General features: G+C 45.0%; 1 protein-coding gene across 3 annotated transcripts in view; it reads left to right on the forward strand.

The window, feature by feature from the left end:
* Window positions 1-3783: 3783 nt before the first annotated feature.
* The window catches only part of LOC136645569 (L-threonine ammonia-lyase-like), a 44057-nt gene continuing 26681 nt past the window's right edge, over window positions 3784-21159 (forward strand). The window contains exons 1-5 of one of the 3 annotated variants that reach the window (XM_066621869.1): window positions 3784-3884; window positions 9756-9782; window positions 11983-12313; window positions 18874-18990; window positions 20308-20549. In XM_066621869.1, the coding sequence (XP_066477966.1) occupies window positions 3784-3884; window positions 9756-9782; window positions 11983-12313; window positions 18874-18990; window positions 20308-20549 (818 nt within the window). Of the gene's footprint in view, window positions 3885-3919; window positions 4079-9755; window positions 9783-11615; window positions 11697-11982; window positions 12314-18873; window positions 18991-20307; window positions 20550-21159 lie in introns of those variants that run through there. The other 2 variants (XM_066621868.1, XM_066621870.1) reach the window with 2 other exon arrangements.

Genomic DNA, 21159 nt, shown 5'->3' on the forward strand with positions numbered 1-21159 from the left:
TTATACCATAGTCTTTCGAGACTGAAGGTTGCCAACCATGGTTTATCATATGCAGCAGCCTGTGGAGACATCCAAGAGATCACAGATTTTGTCACTCAACTGCACTTAACTGTGGCAAAATCCTCCTTAGCCCCTGGCAGGATGATGTGATATGGTCAGCTGTCTGGATTCATTGTTTGCTGACCAGCTGTGTTAAAGAACCATGCCAGATGCTGACCTCCTTTCTCTTCCCCCCCCCCCTCTTCACATACACACTTCTCACTCACTTGATATCAGACAGGTCCTCTGAGACAGACAGGGCCTCTGAGAGCTGGCATTGGGTCTGGGGCAAGATGCTTCATCAAGTCCTCCCTTTCTAAGTTTTCCTACAAACCAGAAGTTACTACATTTTTAAACAAGTTTTTAATTTAGAGTTTTAATTTTATATTTAATATGTCATCTAACAACTGACATACTGGTCTTCCCTAGGAGTACCACCAATGGTACTTGAGATGGTGTCTGGTGGTACTCGCTGAACCCCTGGATCCCTGCTGCCTGGCAGCGAGACCAGGAACGTGACATGACAAACTGTGTTAGGAGGCTCAGCTTGGTGGGCAGAGCTTCAAACCATGCTTTTCCATGCTCGAAAAAGCCCTCCTGTTCACCCTGAGCCTCTTACTTGTGTTTGTGTTGCATCTGGCCTCCCAATCCAGAAGTAATTGGGAGGCAGTGATGTCATCGCCATTTACTTCTGGTGGTACTTCAAATAGGTGGATGTGATGGAGGTGACGAGGTTCGCCTGGGCAGTGAGCAACTGACCACCTGGCTCCACTCACCCCAGAGGGGATGATTATTCCCCTCGTGTGTCCACTCACAACCATGAGTGCCTAGCAGTTCTGCCAAAGTTCCTGCTTTATCAACCGAATTCTGTGAGCAGCCTTCCCGCACCCAGTCAGCAACACAGGCAACCGATTAGGGCAGCGTTTTTGGTGGGGCAATAAGTCTTGCTGGGGGTGGGGGAAGGTTTTGCGGAGGTGCTGCTATAGCTCCACTTTCACTTTTTGAAGGCTGGGGAGCCCTGCAGATGCTCGCACATGGCTTCCCACACCCTGGGACGGCTGCTGCAGGGACTGGTGAGTGCTTCCCAGTATCTGCAGCCCCATTAGAGATGCGCTCCTGGGGATCGTATCGCTGCCTCCTCGCTGCCCCGCCCCTTAAGGGGACAGAGGCCAGGGCCTTCAGGCTGGGGTGTCACAACACCCCAGTTTGAAAACCACTGTGTTAGTGGGTAAAATATATTAATTTTATGAAGAAATTAATACATCAAGAGCGGTGTCACTCTCTGCCAAGGCAGTGATCTATCCAAGGACACATCTGGGAAACAATAAGTATCACTGCAGCTGAAAACATAACAAAGCTACCTGGTATTATTCTAATTACCTTCTACCCTACCGTACCAAGGTCTTACATGGTCTGGTCTGATGTCTGAGAGATAGGGGCTTCAGCGGATTCAGCCCAATGCAGCAGTGTCCCATACTAAGAACTCACTGGTTTTTATAGCTATTTCCCTTTTGATCCCATCAATCCGTGTTCTTGCTAAATTTGCTGACTCATGCCCCCACTGCCCCACACCCTATCATACCCCCGACATGTTCCATGCAGAGCTAGCAGACTCTCCCCAGATTGGATGTACCTGGGAGCATAATTAGCACTCAGTTGTTATCTCCTTCTCAAGGCCAGAATGCCTTCGCTAATTACAGAAACCAGAACTTTTACTTAGCCGTAAAGCTATTACAATAACATAAGCAAAGATACAACACTGTTATGTCACAGAACGATACATTTTCCTGATGTTAAAACTCAAAACATTCGTATAGTTAATTCCATTTTCACAATATTTATAATTCATACACTCTTCATAATAATCTAAAATAAATGTTTACTTCGCCAATTATAGCCCCTCATCCTCATCACAGTGGACCATGTGAAGTAGTATGGCGGAGGACAAACCTTGAGAAATACTGCCCTAGGCGGTCTGAAAGACTATACTCTCCCATACAAGCCTGTTTGAAGGCCTTCTCTCATCCTCCTTACTTTGAGTAGTACAAGACTTTGAGTAGTGCAGCTGCATTTCTTTTCTTCTGCCTCAGCAAAGTCCTCTTCATTTGCTTTTTCTTTTCCTAATAATGCAGGAGCACCCAAGGACTGGCTTTCACTATCTCCCTCATTTCTATGAAATGATTTTGAAACAAAGCCCAGCTGAAATAAACTTGCCTGGCCTTTTTTTGATGTTTCCTTTTTTTCCTCTTTTTTCTTTTCTGTGCTCTAGACTAGTGTTTCTCACACTGTGGGTCCACTAGGTGGGTCACGAGCCAGTTTCAGGTGGGTCCTCATTCATTTTAATATTTTAGTTTTAATATATTAGACTTGATGCTACCATGCTATGTGACCAAGCTACTATATATATACTATATACAGTATATATATAGTATATATATACAGGAACCCTGTATTTGTTCACCTTCAGACAATGCCAAAACTCATGGAGACTCGATCCAGTGCCATTTGTTCTAGACACACACGAAACTGGAGGGGTGGAGGTGACTATTGGGGGCCTAGGGATTCTGTGAATTGAATTGGGTGACCTTCTGCTGAGGCTTTGTAGTTCTGGTCTGAAGGGGTTTGAATGCCCATGTTTGAATTGTACTAGTATATGTTGATGCTTATGGAGAAGAACTGAGCTGCATTTCCCCTACAGTTTTAATCCACTTTCAATGCACTTCTATTCCCCCAGAATGCTTTCAGGTAATAGAGGTGCATTGAAAATGGACTTACGGGCACAATCCTAACCAACTTTCCAGCACCAAGGTAAGTGCAATGCAGCTCTGAGATAAGGGAACAAACATTGCCTTACCTTGAGGAGGACTCTGTGACTGCCCTCCAACTGCAGGATGCAGCACATGCCCCAGTGGCACAGCTATGCCAGTGCTGGAAAGTTGGTTAGGATTGCACCCTAAAACTTTAGTGGAGACATAGCCCTGGATAGGCTGAGATACCCACATTTATTTTGTACTTTAAGTTTGTTTTGCCATGACCCAGGCTCGCTGGAAGATTTTGCCCCCCCCACCCCCTTCTCCTCAGGCCTGGTGATAGAACCCCTGGTCAGTCACTGCTTCTGAGCCACCACTGCATAAAGGGACTCAGGTTCTAGACAAGCATAGCTTCCCTTGTGCTTTCTCACAATAATTTTTGACAGGGTCAGGAGCTCCTTTGGTGCCCAGGAGTCCTGGCAATTTTGACCCATACCAGTCCTTTGCCAATTCCTGCATACTGTAGTGCAGGAAGAAAGCTATTGTGCAGGCAGATCAACAATGTGCATCCTCAAACACCAGTGAGCAAAAATTGTTGTAAAATCCTCGAACCATTCTTTTTGTTAGTTCTTTTCTGGAAACAAACACTTTGCCAACTTCACAACAAACCAGGAGAGTGTTTCTGAAGCTCAGCAGTAGGCGTCTAAAGCTTTCAACATACAGCTAAGTGAACACCAACAAAGTATAATCCAAGCCCTGACTGAAATTGACAGGGACAGGTTGGTCTGCGCAAAATAATCGCTTTAAATAGCTGCAGCCAATCCTCAAAGTCATTTCTTTGCCCCGTCTTGAGTGGGAGGACGGCTTCCAGCAGCCTAGCCACCAGGCACGCTTCCTGTAGCTTGTTCACTTCCCTTCCTGGAAGTTTTGGAAAGGCAAGTTTTGCCCGTGGCCTGGGAATCTCACCGTTTCAGTAACAACCAAGGAATTTGCTATGAATCTTGTTGCACAATTTCTCTACTCCAGGGCTTTAAAGAACCGAACTCCCAGAGAGCGCTTCAGAGAAGAGGAAGAATACGATCCTTTCTGGCCAAGGTTGGAGAATGTTGCCATGTGACGTAGACCTAGAGTGTTCGTTTCTCCCCCTTAGGAACTATGGACCGCCCTAGGGCTCTACCCGGGCCCAGACCTTTGGCTATCACTTCCCCTGGATCCTTCCTGCCTCCTTACGGTGCAGTAGTTGGAATTTTGCTTCACCTCTTTGTTTATTTCGTTGCTGTGTTTTATAGGTAATCATCATCATCATCATGTGTTCTATCTTTTCTGCAGTAATGACAGTGAGCATGTTTATTTTCAGGGAGTGGTCAAAATTCATTCCTTCTTGAAATAAATATGCTAATATTCATGGCACTTTCTCAGAAATAAAACCTGTTGTCAAAAGGAAAAAAAAATTCTCTGTTCTAGATTAGATCAGGAATTTGTTGTAAAATGTCTTTAATTTGAGTCTTTTTACATCTCACTTTAAAAGTCTTGCTGGGAACAGACTGAAAATGGTGAATGTATATTAATATTGGTGAACTTAATATTAGAAAATGGCAGACTTCTCATGGTTTGGCTTCCATTTTACATGCATTTCTCTGAAATTATTGTTACAGACACCTTAGTTTGACTGGTGATTATGGACTGTGCTTAAACCTAATTGTATTACAGCAGTGTCCAAAGTCATCAGGGGAGATTAAGGAGCTGTTGTAGAAGCTTCAAGGCATTTCTTTGCCTCTCAGATTTTAAGTTCAAAGGTCAAATCAAGTGGTTAGGCTAATGTATGGATATCTGCGGAAACACAACCTTGAGCCCCAGCCTCCCTAATAGTGTAGATGTAGCTGGCTGCCATGTAATTGAGATGCTCTCATGTAAACCCTTCAAATTGCCTTTATATATTTGTATTGGCAACCTTCAGTCTCGAAAGACTATGGTATCGCGCTCTGAAAGGTGGTTCTGGCACAGCGTCTAGTGTGGCTGAAAAGGCCAATCCGGGAGTGACAATCCCTTCCACACCGGGAGCAAGTGCAGTCTGTCCCTGGTCTGTCTCCCTGGCTATGGGCCTTCCTTCTTTGCCTCTTAGCCTCAGACTGTTGGCAAAGTGTCTCTTCAAACTGGGAAAGGCCATGCTGCACAGCCTGCCTCCAAGCGGGCCGCTCAGAGGCCAGGGTTTCCCACTTGTTGAGGTCCATCCCTAAGGCCTTCAGATCCCTCTTGCAGATGTCCTTGTATCGCAGCTGTGGTCTACCTGTAGGGCGCTTTCCTTGCACGAGTTCTCCATAGAGGAGATCCTTTGGGATCCGGCCATCATCCATTCTCACGACATGACCAAGCCAACGCAGGCGTCTCTGTTTCAGCAGTGAATACATGCTAGGGATTCCAGCACGTTCCAGGACTGTGTTGTTTGGAACTTTGTCCTGCCAGGTGATGCCGAGGATGCGTCGGAGGCAGCGCATGTGGAAAGCGCTCAGTTTCCTCTCCTGTTGTGGGCGAAGAGTCCATGACTCGCTGCAGTACAGAAGTGTACTCAGGACGCAAGCTCTGTAGACCTGGATCTTGGTATGTTCCGTCAGCTTCTTGTTGGACCAGACTCTCTTTGTGAGTCTGGAAAACGTGGTAGCTGCTTTACCGATGCGCCTGTTTAGCTCGGCATCGAGAGAATGAGTGTCGGAGATCGTTGAGCCAAGGTACACAAAGTCATGGACAACCTCCAGTTCATGCTCAGAGATTGTAATGCAGGGAGGTGAGTCCACATCCTGAACCATGACCTGTGTTTTCTTCAGGCTGATTGTCAGTCCAAAATCTTGGCAGGCCTTGCTAAAACGATCCATGAGCTGCTGGAGATCTTTGGCAGAGTGGGTAGTGACAGCTGCATCGTCGGCAAAGAGGAAGTCACGCAGACATTTCAGCTGGACTTTGGATTTTGCTCTCAGTCTGGAGAGGTTGAAGAGCTTTCCGTCTGATCTGGTCCGGAGATAGATGCCTTCTGTTGCAGTTCCAAAGGCCTGCTTCAGCAGGACAGCGAAGAAAATCCCAAACAAGGTTGGTGCAAGAACACAGCCCTGCTTCACTCCGCTTCGGATGTCAAAAGGGTCTGATGTGGAGCCATCGAAGACAACAGTGCCCTTCATGTCCTTGTGGAAGGATCTGATGATGCTGAGGAGCCTGGGTGGACATCCAATCTTGGGGAGAATCTTGAAGAGGCCGTCTCTGCTGACCAGGTCGAAAGCCTTTGTGAGATCTATGAAGGCTATAAAGAGTGGCTGTCGTTGTTCCCTGCATTTCTCCTGCAGTTGTCTAAGGGAGAATACCATATCAGTGGTGGACCTGTTGGCTCGGAATCCACACTGCGATTCTGGATAGACGCTCTCTGCAAGTACCTGGAGCCTCTTTAGTACAACTCGGGCAAACAGCTTTCCTACAACGCTAAGGAGAGAGATGCCGCGGTAGTTGTTGCAGTCACCCCTGTCACCTTTGTTCTTGTACAGCGTGATGATGTTTGCATCCCTCATGTCTTGAGGTACTCCACCTTCTCTCCAGCAGAGACAGAGGATTTCATGCAGCTCAGTGACGATGATCTCTTTGCAGCATTTTAGGACTTCAGCAGGGATGCTGTCTTTTCCAGGTGCCTTGCCAAAGGCAAGGGAGTCCAGGGCCACGTGAAGTTCTTCTAGGGTTGGTTCACTGTCAAGCTCTTCCAGCACAGGCAGGCACTCAATGTTGTTCAGTGCTTCTTCGGTGACTACATTTTCTCTGGAATATAGCTCAGAGTAGTGCTGCACCCAGCGTTCCATCTGCTGCGCCCGATCCTGGATGACCTCGCCTGTGGCAGACTTCAGAGGGGCAATTTTCTTCTGTGTTGGACCTAGGGCCTGCTTGATACCATCATACATCCCCTTGATGTTGCCCGTGTCAGCTGCTATCTGTATCTCGGAACAGAGCTGGAGCCAGTAGTCGTTAGCACATCTCCTGGCAGTCTGTTGGACTTTGCTGCGAGCAGTTCGGAGGACCTGCAGGTTGCGCTCACTGGGACAGACCTTGTATGCTGCTTGAGCTCTCCTCTTTTCCTCAATGACTGGTGTCAACTCCTCAGAGTGGGCTTCAAACCAGTCTGCCGCCTTGTTGGTCTTCTTGCCGAATATGGACAAGGCGGTGTTGTAAACGGTATTCTGCCATGTAATTGAGATGCTCTCATGTAAACCCTTCAAATTGCCTTTATATAATGCCTTATATATAATTAGACTAGAGTAGTGGTTCCCAAACTGTGCGGTACAGTGTCCCAGGGCACCGCAGCACACTGACAGGGACGCCACAGGACCGATTCTTCGTAGCTCACCAGGCCAAGATTGTGCAAGCCAGGAAGAAGAAGCTGCGCTGCACCCCTGTGAGTGTGAAGGGCGTGGTGAGTTTGGGAACCTCTGGACTAGGGCAGGATAGCCAATTGACAGTCTCCAGGTCAGATCCAGCCTGAAGCAATTTTATCTGGCCCCTGTTTGCAGTACTACCAATTTTTAGTTAAGGTATAGTTTAAAAAAATGTTTGCCAAGTTCCACTCACTAAAAGAAGTTGTAATAAATAAGAGTTATTTACACTTTAATGTAACATCTCTCTTTGGGATTTTGCATGCCATACTTCATGATGCCTGAGTATGTGCGACGTAAGTGTGAAGCCATTACAGCTAGATGGCACCTCCATTATTATAGAGCTTGACCTCTTGTGAAGGGGGCAGTTTGTGCATCAAACTGCACTCATGGCCTCTAAACTACTGTCTGGAGAACAGAATGGTCTCCAAGCAGTAGTGCAGCTAGAGGGGGACAAAATGGTAAGAACTGCAAGGGCCACAATCTGCTGTGTTGAGGCACGGTGACCCCAGATTGTAACCCACATGTAAAGGCCACTGGAGCAACTCATAAGCATAGTGAAAAAAAGGCTGCCTGGTGTTTAGAAAGAATCATTTTGCAAGTCTGAAGCACAGAGAATAGTAAAAGCTGCTTGATTTTATTAAAGGCAAAAAGCTGACTGAGGCTGGAACTTTGGGACCTCAAAGGCTGTGTTATACACTTTGGAATTTAGTTTAGATAACAGCATTAGGTGATGGCTGGAGATGTGAGCCTTGGCAGAAGTTAAACACACCTGTGTCCCCCGGAAAAACTCTGTAACTAAACTTTTATGCTGTTAGAGCAAAAGCATACATATGGAGACCAAGTAACTTTTGATACCAAACCAAAGTATGTACCCAAAGTAAAAGGTCACAATAGTTATATAGAATTAAGACATAGAAGTCAAATTGTTTGATTTTAGTGAAACTGTTAAAGGAAGTTTAAAGGTCTTTGCTTCGCAGAGGTTTGCAGAGGGCCCCACAGTGTTTTACTAAAACCAGGAGAAGAAATGCAGAAGAGATAAGATAGGTGGCTCAAGCAAGGCCATCCTAATTAGGATGAATCTGAAGGGGATGTATGCCAAGAAATGGGTCTGAAGTTCTGCCAAAAATGAGGTCTTCACACCTGTGTTTAAGTGTTTTTGTGTTCTCTTTTAATGAGGCTAGTGAGAGGACTTGTCAATTAATTTCTAATTGGAATGATAAATGTGAGTAAGGGTCAGCACTGGATAAAATGATATTATAGCACTCCCTGCTGGTTCTTGAAAACTTTGTAATTCAATATGTTTAGTTGTTTAATTTTACCTTTTATGGGACCTGTAACCTGAAACAAGCCTATCAGGGGTCTCTAAAGTTATCTATAGCATTGTTCCATCTTGTTTAGTACTGTCAACACAGTACTGTCAACACAGACTTACAGTATCTCTCCAAGGTTTTAGACAGGACTTTTTTTCTGCCCTACCTTGAGATGCTGGAACCTCCTGAAGGTAAAGCAGGAGAAGCTTGCCTACTTAGCATCTGCTCTTGAATCCAGATCATTTATTTTGTGTTGCATTTCCCAGTCACCTGTGAGTCCCCCAAGAATTGTGCTGCTTTGTTTTCATGTAAAAAGATAAATAAAACAAGGAAGCCAGCTAGAGATGTTGGATGCTCTCACCCTCTCCACGTCGCTGGAATGGTCCAATGGAAAGGCAGAAGCCGATACGGTTGGTTCCAGCGGCGTCGCAGGAGTTGCCAGAACATGACTGTGTTCAGCCATGAACTGCCTAAGGGACTCCGGCTCCTGATTTTGCCTCGAGGTTGACTCCTGAAGCCTTTTCCAGAACTGGATGTAGCCACAAGGCAGTGGAGGTTTGAGGTCAGAGTTTCCTTCTCTTAGATGAGCTGCCTTCCTAGGCTGACGAGTCCCATCTACCCGGTGGCTGTTTAGTCGCCTCTTACGACAAGTACAGCCAAACTGAGGGCCTATTCTTAGCCCCCAGCCCCCAGCTCTCACCCTGGGTTGCTCTTATCCTGGGAGAGCCAGGGTGGTGTAGTGGTTTGGGATGTGGACTTAGACCTGGAAGATCCAGGTTTGAATCCCACCTCAACCAAGAAGCTTCCTGGGTGACCTTGGGCCAGTCACTTTCTCTTAGCTTCACCTACCTCACAGGGTTGTTGTGAGGACAAAAGGAGGGGAACAGCTGTGTACACTGCCCTGAGCTCCTTGGAGGAAAGGTGGTATAAAAATGTGAAAAATAAAATAAATAAATAAGTGTTATTCTACAGAAGAGCATGTACTGGCACCATCTCATTACTATCTATTTTTGTATGTTTGCACTTTATATTCCTGCTTTTCTCTTTCAAAAAAAACACCTCTTGGTTTTGGAAAGAAAATAACAGGGTCTGTCCTCTCTCTCCCTCTCTCCTACCATTGTTAAAGTAGGTTGGCTGCTCTGCATTCTACCCTGGGAGGGGAAATATTTTAGTTTCCATGATGGGTTTTTATTTAAACTTTTTTGTTACCCTTTAGAACATATCCATATGACTTTTCTGTGTTTTTCCCCCAGCTCTGCAAAGAAGCTATTCACAAAAAAGTAGGTTTTTAAATCACATTGCATGCTTTACTAATCCCACTAAAGCTGAAATGGGAAAATGTAAGCATTCAGCCAAGCCTCATAGTTATATATTTAAGACATCTGCTTGAATTTCAAATGCAAATTTTTAAAATCTGCTGCCATTTCTTTTTTTTTTACAAAAAACAATAAACCCTCATTGTGTGCAGAAAGCACAACTCAGTCCTCATTTCAGCATATGGAATTAATATACGAATGGAAATGATTAAATAAAAGTGACCTGAGCATCTGTGATAAGGCACAGAACTGCATCCAATCTATTTTTCTAATCTACAGGGATGATAAAATATCTTCCATTATTTCAGACCTTAGTTTGAACACGATCACGTGTCTCCGGGTAAGTCCTCAGACAGTCAAGTCACTGGGGCTGTTGCGTAGCTCTTTGGGCTTCTCCAAGGCAGGGACTGTAATCCAGTAGGGACTTTGCACTAGGCAGGAGTACTTGTCTACCTGGTCGTGCCCAGCCACAATAGCCCAATCCTACCTAACTCCCCTAACAAATTGGGATAGTAATATTGTTGGAAATACCTGTTGCAGGCAATGTGAATGTAATGATGTTCCCTTACTGAAATTTATAATTGTTTAGACATGATCCCTTATGGGAATAGCAGTTGTTTTAATGCAGTTTCACTTTCTTGTTGTTGTTGTTATTAGTTATGTCCAAGCAGGAGCCAGGAGAAGCCTTGCTCTGGTTATAATAAAATTTCCAAATCCTTTTATATTTATGAATTTATTGCAGGAATCCTGGCATGCGGGGAGTGCACGGCTTTAACTCTTTATTCTTGTTAGGGTCGTGATCAGGATTGTGCCCCTGCACACAGTGGCTGCTATTTGCCCCAGGAGAAAATCTCCCATTTAAGCAACTGCTTGAATTGTTCTTATTGAATTCGGTGGGGCTCAAAAGTGCTCAGATGGACTGTGTCCCTAACTTTTAGAGTGACTGTTGCACAGATTCAATTCTAAAGTGTTGCAAAATGCCCTGGGTTGTTAAATAAAATGAGAAGAAGCCATAGCACCATGTACACCTCCGTGGAAGTAACCTATTGACCTTAGTGGGACTGCTGAGTAAGCATAGTAGTTTGAGGAGTAGTGCTTACGAAGCCTAATCTGCTACTGGAATTACTTTATACAGACATCTGCTATTGTGGTTATTTTCTGCAGTGACAGAATGCTTCATTTAGGTCATAATTTGGTCTTTGGAACTGGTGAAACTAAAGTCCAACTAGATGTGAGCCTAACAGTGCAGTGTCATGGAAGATTGATTAATTTTATTTTAACAACAAGAGAGGGGTTGTGAACAATGGCAAAATAATGGGGAGGAATGGGGGGGCTTTAGTACTTTGACTCAGCTGTGGTTTTGAATCCAATAGCAACTACCACCACCCCATGCTATTTTTTTGTAGGGGGAAAAAAAAACTGTTGGCTTGCAACCAAAAGTTTTCCCACCAAAAAATACACATGGGCTTATAGTCAGGATCAAAACTGCAGTAAGGGCAAAGTACTACAGGCCAGGGGATTTAGCGTGCAACTATACTACAACCTTGTTTGATCCTAATTCCCTCTTTCTAGAAACCTTGGGAGCTGTGATATTTGAAGGTGGGCAGGGGAAGGATTCACCTCCTGCACACTGCTTCTTTGCTATATGACATGCTATGACAGGGCCCTGACTTGCCCTGAAAAGTCAAAGAGCAGTTTGGCTTTGAAGTTATAAGTCTGAGACACAACAACATGTTCTGCTTCAGGTCTAGCCTCCAAACATGAGCTTTCTGGCGCTTCCGTCTCAATGGAAGCCAAGCAACCTAATCCATACGCCTTCTATGAAACTGATAGAGCTTCTCTTGGTAGTGCTTTCTGAATGTGCTGCTCACTGCAATGGTTAGCCTCTCCACCCCTACGCCACCACGTGCACTGTTTTGCTTTGCTATACTGCACTGATTCCTTCATCTGATCCTGAGCTCAACTGCCTTTTGCAACCAAAACGGCTGTAGCTTCCTCACTGCATGTGTGCATTGTGTGTTGTGACATGCCATTGAGCACACATACGAAGAACCCAAGTGAACTAAGAGCATGGGGTGTGCGTCCCTCTCAAAGCTCAGGTGCTGTGTTCACTCAGTTGGTGTTTCACAACACAGTTCCTTCTGTCTCATTCTTTTCTCCTTAGGATTGAAAGTAACGTGCGAAAAACAGATGTCCCATCATACTGCGAGCGTCATTGCTGTAAGGATGGGCCAATAAGAAATGGCCATATTGGGCAGCGACCACTGCCCATCAATCCCGAGAGACTGAAAGACTTTGGAGAAGAAGACTATCTAAATGGAGGAGTGAATATATGGGAAATGAAGATAATTAGCCACAACGAAGAACTGCTAAGAGACTCTGCCATCCGCCCAGATAGGCTTATCCAACCGGCCTTCAATAAATTTATTAGATTTGAAGATATCAGTGCAGCAGCTTTCAAAATCCAATGTGGAGTCCAGAAAACACCCTGTATGGTATGATATTTTTTTTTGCAGTACTCAAAGCCACTCTGGGCTGTCTATTTGTTTCTCCCAGTTCAAGGTGCTGGTATTGACCTTTAAAGCCCTTCATGGTCTGGGTCCAGGTTATCTGAGGGACCAGCTTCTCCTGTACATTCTGACCCACCTGCTTTGGTCATCTGAGGGGGGTCTCCAGCAAGTGCCGCCTCTGTCCCAAGTTAGAGAGATGGCAGCATGGGGGCATCCCTTCTCTGCAGTAGTGCCACAGCTATGGAATTTCCTTTGTGGGGAATTAAAACTACCATCTCCCTCGTGGCTTTTCAGCAAGGGCTCAAAACATGTCTGGCATTTGGGTAATGGGTTGTTGTCTGCCCTCTGTAATAGTGCTGTGGCTTTGTTGCTTCTTTCTGGATCAAATAGTTTGTCCCCCCCCCCCCCACCACACAGTGGCTCTACTCTGTGCATTCCAGTGGTGGTGGTTGTGTGTGTGTGTGTTTTTTTAATGACTTACTGTTCTTATACATTGTACATTTATTTTGGAACTTTGTAAGCTGCCTTGGGCATTTGCTTAGGCATGGGAAAGGTTGGCTATACATTTTTATAATACTACTAATAATAATGTGAGGAAACTGCTGGTTTTAGTGGCGAAAAGTTTCCCCTTGCCTTGGGGCAAGCCTCTGGCTGCCTGAAACTTGCGCTGTATACAGTGCAGGCACACTAGCCTGTCTGTTCCAGCGCAAGTTAGAATTGTGCTGAAAATGCTGTGGTAGTTATTATTTACACTGAGGTAGGAAAACCTCAGTCTTCTTCAAATCAGAGCCCAACTGCAGCCTGTAAGGCAAAGGAATTACCTTCCCCTTACCTGCTGTTGTTGTAGTGTTGCAACTCATTCATAGATTTATGGATTGGGCAAAGTCTGTTTTTTTTTTTTAAGTACAGACAGAATTGTGTGTTAAAATTAATGAAAGCTTATTCCATTTTAGTACAAGATTAGGGTTGCCACCCTCCAGGAATCCATGTCAATCTCCAGGCCATTCCTGCAACAAACACAGATTTTAACAAGACCTCTCTGACTTGCTAGAATCTCAAAACACATAGACGAACAAGCCTTGCTGAGAGAGAATCAGCATGGCTTCTGTAAGGGTAAGTCTTGCCTCACGAACCTTATAGAATTCTTTGACAGGGTCAACAGGCATGTAGATGCGGGAGACCCTTCAGAAGGCGTTCGACACAGTCCCTCACCAAAGGCTACTGAAAAAACTCCACAGTCAGGGAATTAGAGGGCAGGTCCCCTCCTGGACTGAGAACTGATTGAAGACCAGGAAACAGAGAGTGGGTGTCAATGGGCAATTTTCACAATGGAGAGAGGTGAAATGCAGTGTACCCCAAGGATCTGTCCTGGGACCGGTGCTTTTCAACCACTTCATAAATGACCTGGAGACAGGGGTGAGCAGTGAGGTGGCAAAGTTTGCAGATGACACCAAACTTTTCCAAGTGGTGAAGACCAGAAGTGACTGTGAGGAGCTGCAGAAGGATCTCTCTAAACTGACAGAATGGGCAGCAAAATGGCAGATGTGTTTCAGTGTCAGTAAGTGTAAAGTCATGCACATTGGGGCAAAAAATCAAAACTTCACATATAGGCTGATGGGTTCTGAGCTGTCTGTGACAGATCAGGAGAGAGATCTTGGGGTGGTGGTGGACAGGTCGATGAAAGTGTCGACCCAATGTGCGGCGGCAGTGAAGAAGGTCAATTCTATGCTTGGGATCATTAGGAAAGGTATTGAGAACAAAATGGCTAATATTATAATGCCGTTGTACAAATCGATGGTAAGGCCACACCTGGAGTATTGTGTCCAGTTCTGGTTGCCACATCTCTAAAAAGATATAGTGGAAATGGAAAAGGTGCAAAAGAGAGCGACTGAGATGATTGCTGGGCTGGGGCACCTTCCTTATGAGGAAAGGCTACGGCGTTTGGGCCTCTTCAGCCTAGAAAAGAGGCGCCTGAGGGGGGACATGATTGAGACATATGAAATTATGCAGGGGATGGACAGAGTGGATAGAGAGATGCTCTTTATACTCTCACATAACACCAGAACAAGGGGACATCCACTAAAATTGAGTGTTGGGAGGGTTAGGACAGACAAAAGAAAATATTTCTTTACTCAGCGTGTGGTCAGCCTGTGGAACTCCTTGCCGCAGGATGTGGTGATGGCGTCTGACCTGGACACCTTTAAAAGGGGATTGGACAAATTTCTGGAGGAAAAATCCATTGCGGGTTACAAGTCATGATGCGTATGTGCAACCTCCTGATTTTAGAAATGGGCTATGTCAGAATGCCAGATGCAAGGGAGGGCACCAGGATGAGGTCTCTTGTTATCAGGCGTGCTCCCTGGGGCATTTGGTGGGCCGCTGTGAGATACAGGAAGCTGGACTAGATGGGCCTGTGGCCTGATCCAGTGGGGCTGTTCTTATGTTCTTATGACTTACTGACATTATGACACAATGTAGTGGGGGGGGGGCGGGAGGATCTCCAGAACCAGACAAGGAAATGGAGGTCTGTGATCAGATTTCCTGACCTTTAAAATGTTCGTAAAAAGCTGCTGCTGGAGGTTCAATCTGGATCAGGACCATGGTACAGGGAGAAGAGGGTTTGCTTAGGCACACCACTTCACTGTGAAAATTGCTCCCTCTCAGCTGCTATTTGTCCCCTTAGGAAAAGATTACACACATTAACACTGGAGGAAATGTATGGGTGAGGATTGCTATTCTCTTCTCCAGGAACTTGCGTCCTAAGTTTTACAGCTGAGTATCAGTGATTCCCTGGCAATGGTGTGCTTGCATAATCTTGCTGGATCAGCCACAAGAGCCTTTAGTTTTTCCACTGCAACAACTCCATCTGGAAGAGTCTTAAATTACACATGATATGAAAACCGACCCATCGAAGCAGACCAATAGCAGTCATTTTACATCCAAAAATCTGTCACAGGGGAGTACAGTCTGTCCTGGGTCGGTGACATATGGCAAGGAAAGATGAATATTTTTCTTCTGCACTATTGAAAAATCACCTGCCAAGGGCCCAATCCAGAGCCCTGTGTGCTGGCTTACTACTGGCATGCACTGTTGCAAACATGCCATAAGGCACATTTGCGAACCTTACTGTGGGTCCAGTGCTGGAGCTGGCCCAGCGTGAGCCTGTGCTGGGCCAGTTCCGGTGCTGGGTCCGCATTCTGCCGCCCAGTGGTTGCCTGGACATCTGGGTGGTGAAGAGCTGAGTGGGGGCATGGGGGGAGGTGGGGGGAGGGCAGGGAGGAGGCGTGGTGGGGGAGGGAGCAGGGCAGGAGTGGGCACCTCAGCTGTGCCTGATCCAGAGCCCCATGTTGAGCCAGAACTCGATTGCACTTGATTGCAGGCACAGAGTTGAGTAGCCCCATTGCAGGGCTACTTCCCTTACGCAGGGGAAGGGGATGAATGTCCCCTTCCCCTGAGTAGCCGCTGGTGGCTGCCCAGTGCACTTAGGATGCTGTGGCAGCTGTTTTGATGCTGCAGTGGCAGCCCAGCACACTGGGCAGCTCAGGATCAGGCTGCCTGCCTCCTCAAGCAGCTGTTTGCAGGAAACAGACACTTCTGGGGGTGTCACTTTGGGGAGTGAAGGTGATTTCCACCTTGAAAACAGCACTGGGGAAAAGTACATATTAATATAGAATGAAGCCCAGGGTTAACCCTCAGCAGCAATTCTTTTTTTATAACGTAAAAGAGTTCCTTCCAGACCACTTGCTTGTTTTTGGTCTTCTGAGAGGGCACTTATGGATGTGCTGCCATTGAGAGGGAGATAGCAGCCAGAAATAGGGCCTTCTTAGTAGTGGTGCCCTATGAAATTCTATGGAATTTCGTTAGAAGCCTTCCGGTAAGGCACTAAAGACCTTCCTATTTCAAAAAGCCTTTAGAATTCAGTAGTGTTTTTAAAGGGTACATTCACTGGTTGCAAACTGAGGCTTGTTGATTTATTTTTTATCATTAATATTTTTACGACCAATGGTTTTTATTGCTGCTGTTTGCTGCTGGTTGGCTATTAATATGATGTTTAATGTACTTTTTAATGTATATGTATTTTTATTGTGTTGTGAGCTGCCTTGGGTGCCTCTTGGTCAGAAAGGTGGGGTATAATCAAGTAAATAAATACAGATCCCTCCACACCTGCAGATTTCACATCCGCAGTTTCACTTATCCACAGTTCTCCACCTCCTGGCACTCCAGAATGCTAGAGAAGGAGCTGAGAAGAGTCAGCCGGAATGCTAGAGGAGGAGCAACTGCTTCCTGTTAGCGTTCTCTTAGAGTACAATCCTAACTTACTCAGAAGTAAGTTCTATGTTGTTCAATGGGGCTTACTCTCAGGAAAGTGTGGGTAGGATTGCAGCCTCCGTCTCCTTTTCTTCTCTAGCATTCGGTAACAAGCTGCAAAGGAAGAGACATGTGTGCTTTGTGCCACAGTAAGTATAGAATTCCCTTTATCTGCAGTTTTGGTATCTGCAAAGGGGCAGGAGCATATTCCCCACAAATGCCATGTCCATCCCCCCATATACAATTTATACAATAATATAATGTTTAATCCAAATGCAAATTGCAACTGAGCAATGTGCCCATAGAACATTTTCTGTGACTGGAGGTGGGATTCCTGGATTGTTTTCACAGGTTAATCTGTTAGGCAGTTGAATGGCTGTGGCTTTTGGATGAAACATTTCACATACTGTGTATGCGCCTCCAGAAATGATCCTAGGGCTCATCCTGTGGATGTACTGTTATGTTGGAACTTGCCTGTTCTAGGTTTCCAGCTAAACCTGTCTATACACATTTTTAATATTCCTTTTTCAATCTGTTTCATGTTGGCTGTAATGCAAGTTGTCCTGTCCTCCCATGGAGTTTGAATAATGTCCCAAGTGTTGGTTCTCAGTGTTAGAAAGCAGCAGTGAAAGTAATCATGGCTGTGAAAACACAGGCAACATCAGATTTTAGTTCTGGTCGCTGAATTCAGCTTTCTTAGAATTTCAGTTTGAAAAAAAGAGCAGGTTTCTTACCCCCACAGCTTCAAAAATAGGCTTTAAAATATATGGGCAGTACTTGACATTCTGGAAGCCAGAGGAGGATTCAGTGGAACGTCTAGCAGACTTCAATGCCCTATAAAGCTGAATGATCCCTGCATGACTAGCAGAAGCAAAATATATTGTGCAACAAAGTCAGCAACCTTAACTGAAGGTGGCCTACATGCCATGAGTTTTACTTGTACTCAATTATTTGAGACTTTTATCTAGGATTACCAGCTCTTGAAATTTAAAAAAAAAAAAAGTATGGGTAAGGTCTCTGCCTGGAATTTAGTGGGTCTGGAACGGAGTGCAAGCTCATGGCTGAAGCCACAAAAATGGTGTCTTTCTAAGGTCTGAGGCTATGTGCTCATAAACTATCTGCCACACCCATGATGTCAGAACCCCACATATCCACAAAAGTCAGACAACAACTGTGCCATCTTTAGAAAGTAAGAAACAAGATACATGCAGAGCAGAAAGTGAACAAAACCGCAAGCTACAGATGAGGTCATACAGTGTGTTACGCAATCAAGGAATTAGACATGTAGGAAGCACAAGCATACAACACTGTCTCTCATTCGGTTCATACACACAGTGTCTCACGCACAGGGCAACCAGATTCAAGGAGACTCAGAACCACACTCCTGTCTCTCACACACCAAACCTGAACAGGCCTGCGTTGCACTTTTGAGCTCCTCCACTGCCATGCCACTCTTCTGATATCTTCCTAGTGCAGGCCAGTGTGAGGCAAGCAAGCAAAACAGCAACAGGCAGCAGAGATGAGCTCCAGTGAGCAGACCAATCAGTGTGTATCTAGCCATTCTCCTTTCCTTCACCATTATGCCATCACCACTTGTCAATGTTGTGGGAGTAGATGAGAATATTGCAGCCCCACTACACTAGCTAACCAAGGTTTACAGACCAATGAATGCTTTTCACTGGTTTTGGAAGCATGCCATATTGTACACTTAGGGCGCAATCCTAACCAACTTTCAAGCATTGGCATAGCTGTGCCAGTGGGGCATGTGCTGCATTCTGCAGCTGGGGGGCAGTCATGGAGGCCTCCTCAAGGTAAGGCAACGTTTGTTCCCTTATCTAGGAGCTGCATTGCCCTTAAGTCAGTGCTGGAAAGTTGGGTTAGGACTGCGGTCTTAGCCAACTTGCAGTTGAAAATGATGGGCTGTATAGAGTGAGCATAAGGCTTTGCACAGCATGTGGGGAGAAATGGCCTGCTGTGAGATGCAGGAAGCTGGACTAGATGTGTTCTTGGCCTGATCCAACAGGGTAGTTCTTAGGTAAATAGCTACTTGTTCAAAGTCTCTCACTTGGTCACTTGAGTACGAATGATGAGTAGGTGATCAGGGCGGAAAGCTATAGCGAATTGGTAGCATTTCAGCAAATTTCTGATTCAGACAGTGACATAAACGCCTGACATAAATGTATGTGTAGGCTTGCAGGGCTGAACAGAACGAGTTACACGTGTTGCATTCTTTCCAGTATTCTAGGCTTTCGAAGCAATATGGAATGGACCTGTATCTCAAGAAAGAGTTCCTTCAGTACACAGGCTCTGTTAAGGAGCGAGGCGTGCTGTATCTTCTGCTGTCTTTACCACAGGTAGGAAAATCTGTGAAGCAAAACTTGTGCATCAGAGTGAAGTGGCTGTTGCCACATTTTGTTTATGACACTTGTATCTTGGCCTCTTTCCAAGGAGCTGTGACATTTAAACTTACCTCTGTAGGGTTAGTCTGAGAGAGGGTTTTTGTTTCCAGTATTTTGTCACCTTTCCATAAAGGTACCCAAGGTGAGGGTGAACTTCACCAAGGCCACTTAAGAAACTTGCTAGCAGGGTGGCAGTTTGAACCAGGGTTTCCATATCTAAGACATAGGTCCTAGCATATTCCGTAAAAGCCCTTCAGTTCCCTGGCATACTGGGGCCCAGCCTCCTGTTTATAGTGGGCCTGCTCCTGTGCTTTTAATGACAGACTGATTTACAGAAATTAAGCTGGTGAAGTTTTTCTTGGCATGGAGAAAAGAGTTTGGAGAAACTTCACCTGCCACATTGCTGTGAGTCAGGTTATTGGTAAGGGTGTAGAAGCAGTAAAAAAAAAAAGGTAGCAACCCTTCTCTCATTGTCAATTCCTCCTTTTTCTTGCTTCTCCCTTTTCTGATGGCCTAGGATAAAATCTGCAATAAGTTCATGAAGAGGCTGCTGCTGACCCACAGTTTCTTTAAGTGGGATCTTTTAATAGTACTGACCCGTTTGAATATATTCAAACTGGATTCTAGGGACTTAGATATAGTAATGGGAACCTGTATGCAGATGAAGAACTCTTCAATTTGCTTCAGTTCATCAGGGCATTACCTGTTTTATAGAGTACATGGTTACATAGTACACTCATGATGGTTTGTATGCAAAAATGAATGACCAGCCTCCTGTTGAGTTCTTAGTGATTCTGCATTCTGCTGTATAAATTGTACATTTATGAAGTCCTGAGCGTGTGTACAGTTATGACACATTATATTTCTAGTATGTTGGGATTACAGTATTGTCTATGGATTCTTGCAGGTATGAAGGGTTGTATAAGATTCTAACGAAGTATGAATAGATCACTTTTAATTTTTTTGTTTGTTTCACTCTAAGTATCCCTCTTCTCTCTTCTTGCTTCTTCTGGTCCATCTCAGCTGTATTGTCCTCTAATGGGATCAACATCTGGCCATCTTTAGAGCAAACCTGGCTGCTCAGGATTAGGAACTGATCCCCAGTTGTCAACCCAGAGACAAGATGTATGTGTGGAAGGAGTGTTAGCTGAAGTCATGGATGCACTAGTAATCTTTAGGGGTTGGCCTGACCCACCACACATTTCCATGTGGTCTTCCAGGAAAACTAATTGCTGACCAACATTATGTGTTTTAATCATTCCTGTTCTGCAGGATCAACAAAGAAAAGGTGTGATTGTGACCTCTGACAGTAACTTTTCCATGGCAGTAGCATATCATGCCTCGGAGCACCGAATTCCTGTGTTTGTTATCATGTCTACTAACATCTTGCCAGCCAGAGTTAAAATGTGCCGCGACTATGGTGCCATGGTCATTTCCTATGGCTCTACACCCAGAGATTCTCAGCTACATGCCAGGAGGCTGGCGCAAGAAAATGGCTACCTGTATCTTGAAGAGTAAGTGGATGCTTTACAGTTCATAGCTACAACCACCAAGTTTGAATCAGGTCCACCAATTTCACATGAGATTTGGTTTCCTTATGTTTGAGCCACAGCAGTGTGTCTGCATCAGAATTGCTCCAAAGTGGTCCATTTCTGAGTTTTTCCCTCAGTTTGGCTTTTTGACCCAGAGGGTTACATCCAAAGGCTTCCTTGTCTGATGTCAGGAGTGTTCCCCCAGAGTAAGAAGTCTTTCATTGGGAGGATTGAAGGAAAAAAACACTTGAATGCAACACATTTGGTATATTCAAAACAATGCTCCAGCTGATTTTTTTTCTTTTTCCCATATTTCTTGCTCTTATTAATCAATTTTTGCCTGGCCAACAGATGTACACATTTTGTCCCTGTTGCGTATATGCAACGTTGAGCAGAAATGGCTTAAGTTGAAGGAGTTAACTGAAAACATACACACTTAAACAAATCCTAGTATGGGACTCACAGGACAGTTGTCATTATAGCATCGTCTTTAGCCACTTTATCAATGTCCCATAGGAATGATAAGGAAAAATATAACACAAATTCATGCCCATATTATATACCTTTGGCCATTTTCTGAATTGGCTTGGCA

Source organism: Tiliqua scincoides, chromosome 3 (assembly GCF_035046505.1).
Source record: "Tiliqua scincoides isolate rTilSci1 chromosome 3, rTilSci1.hap2, whole genome shotgun sequence".
Taxonomy (NCBI): Eukaryota; Metazoa; Chordata; class Lepidosauria; order Squamata; family Scincidae; genus Tiliqua; species Tiliqua scincoides.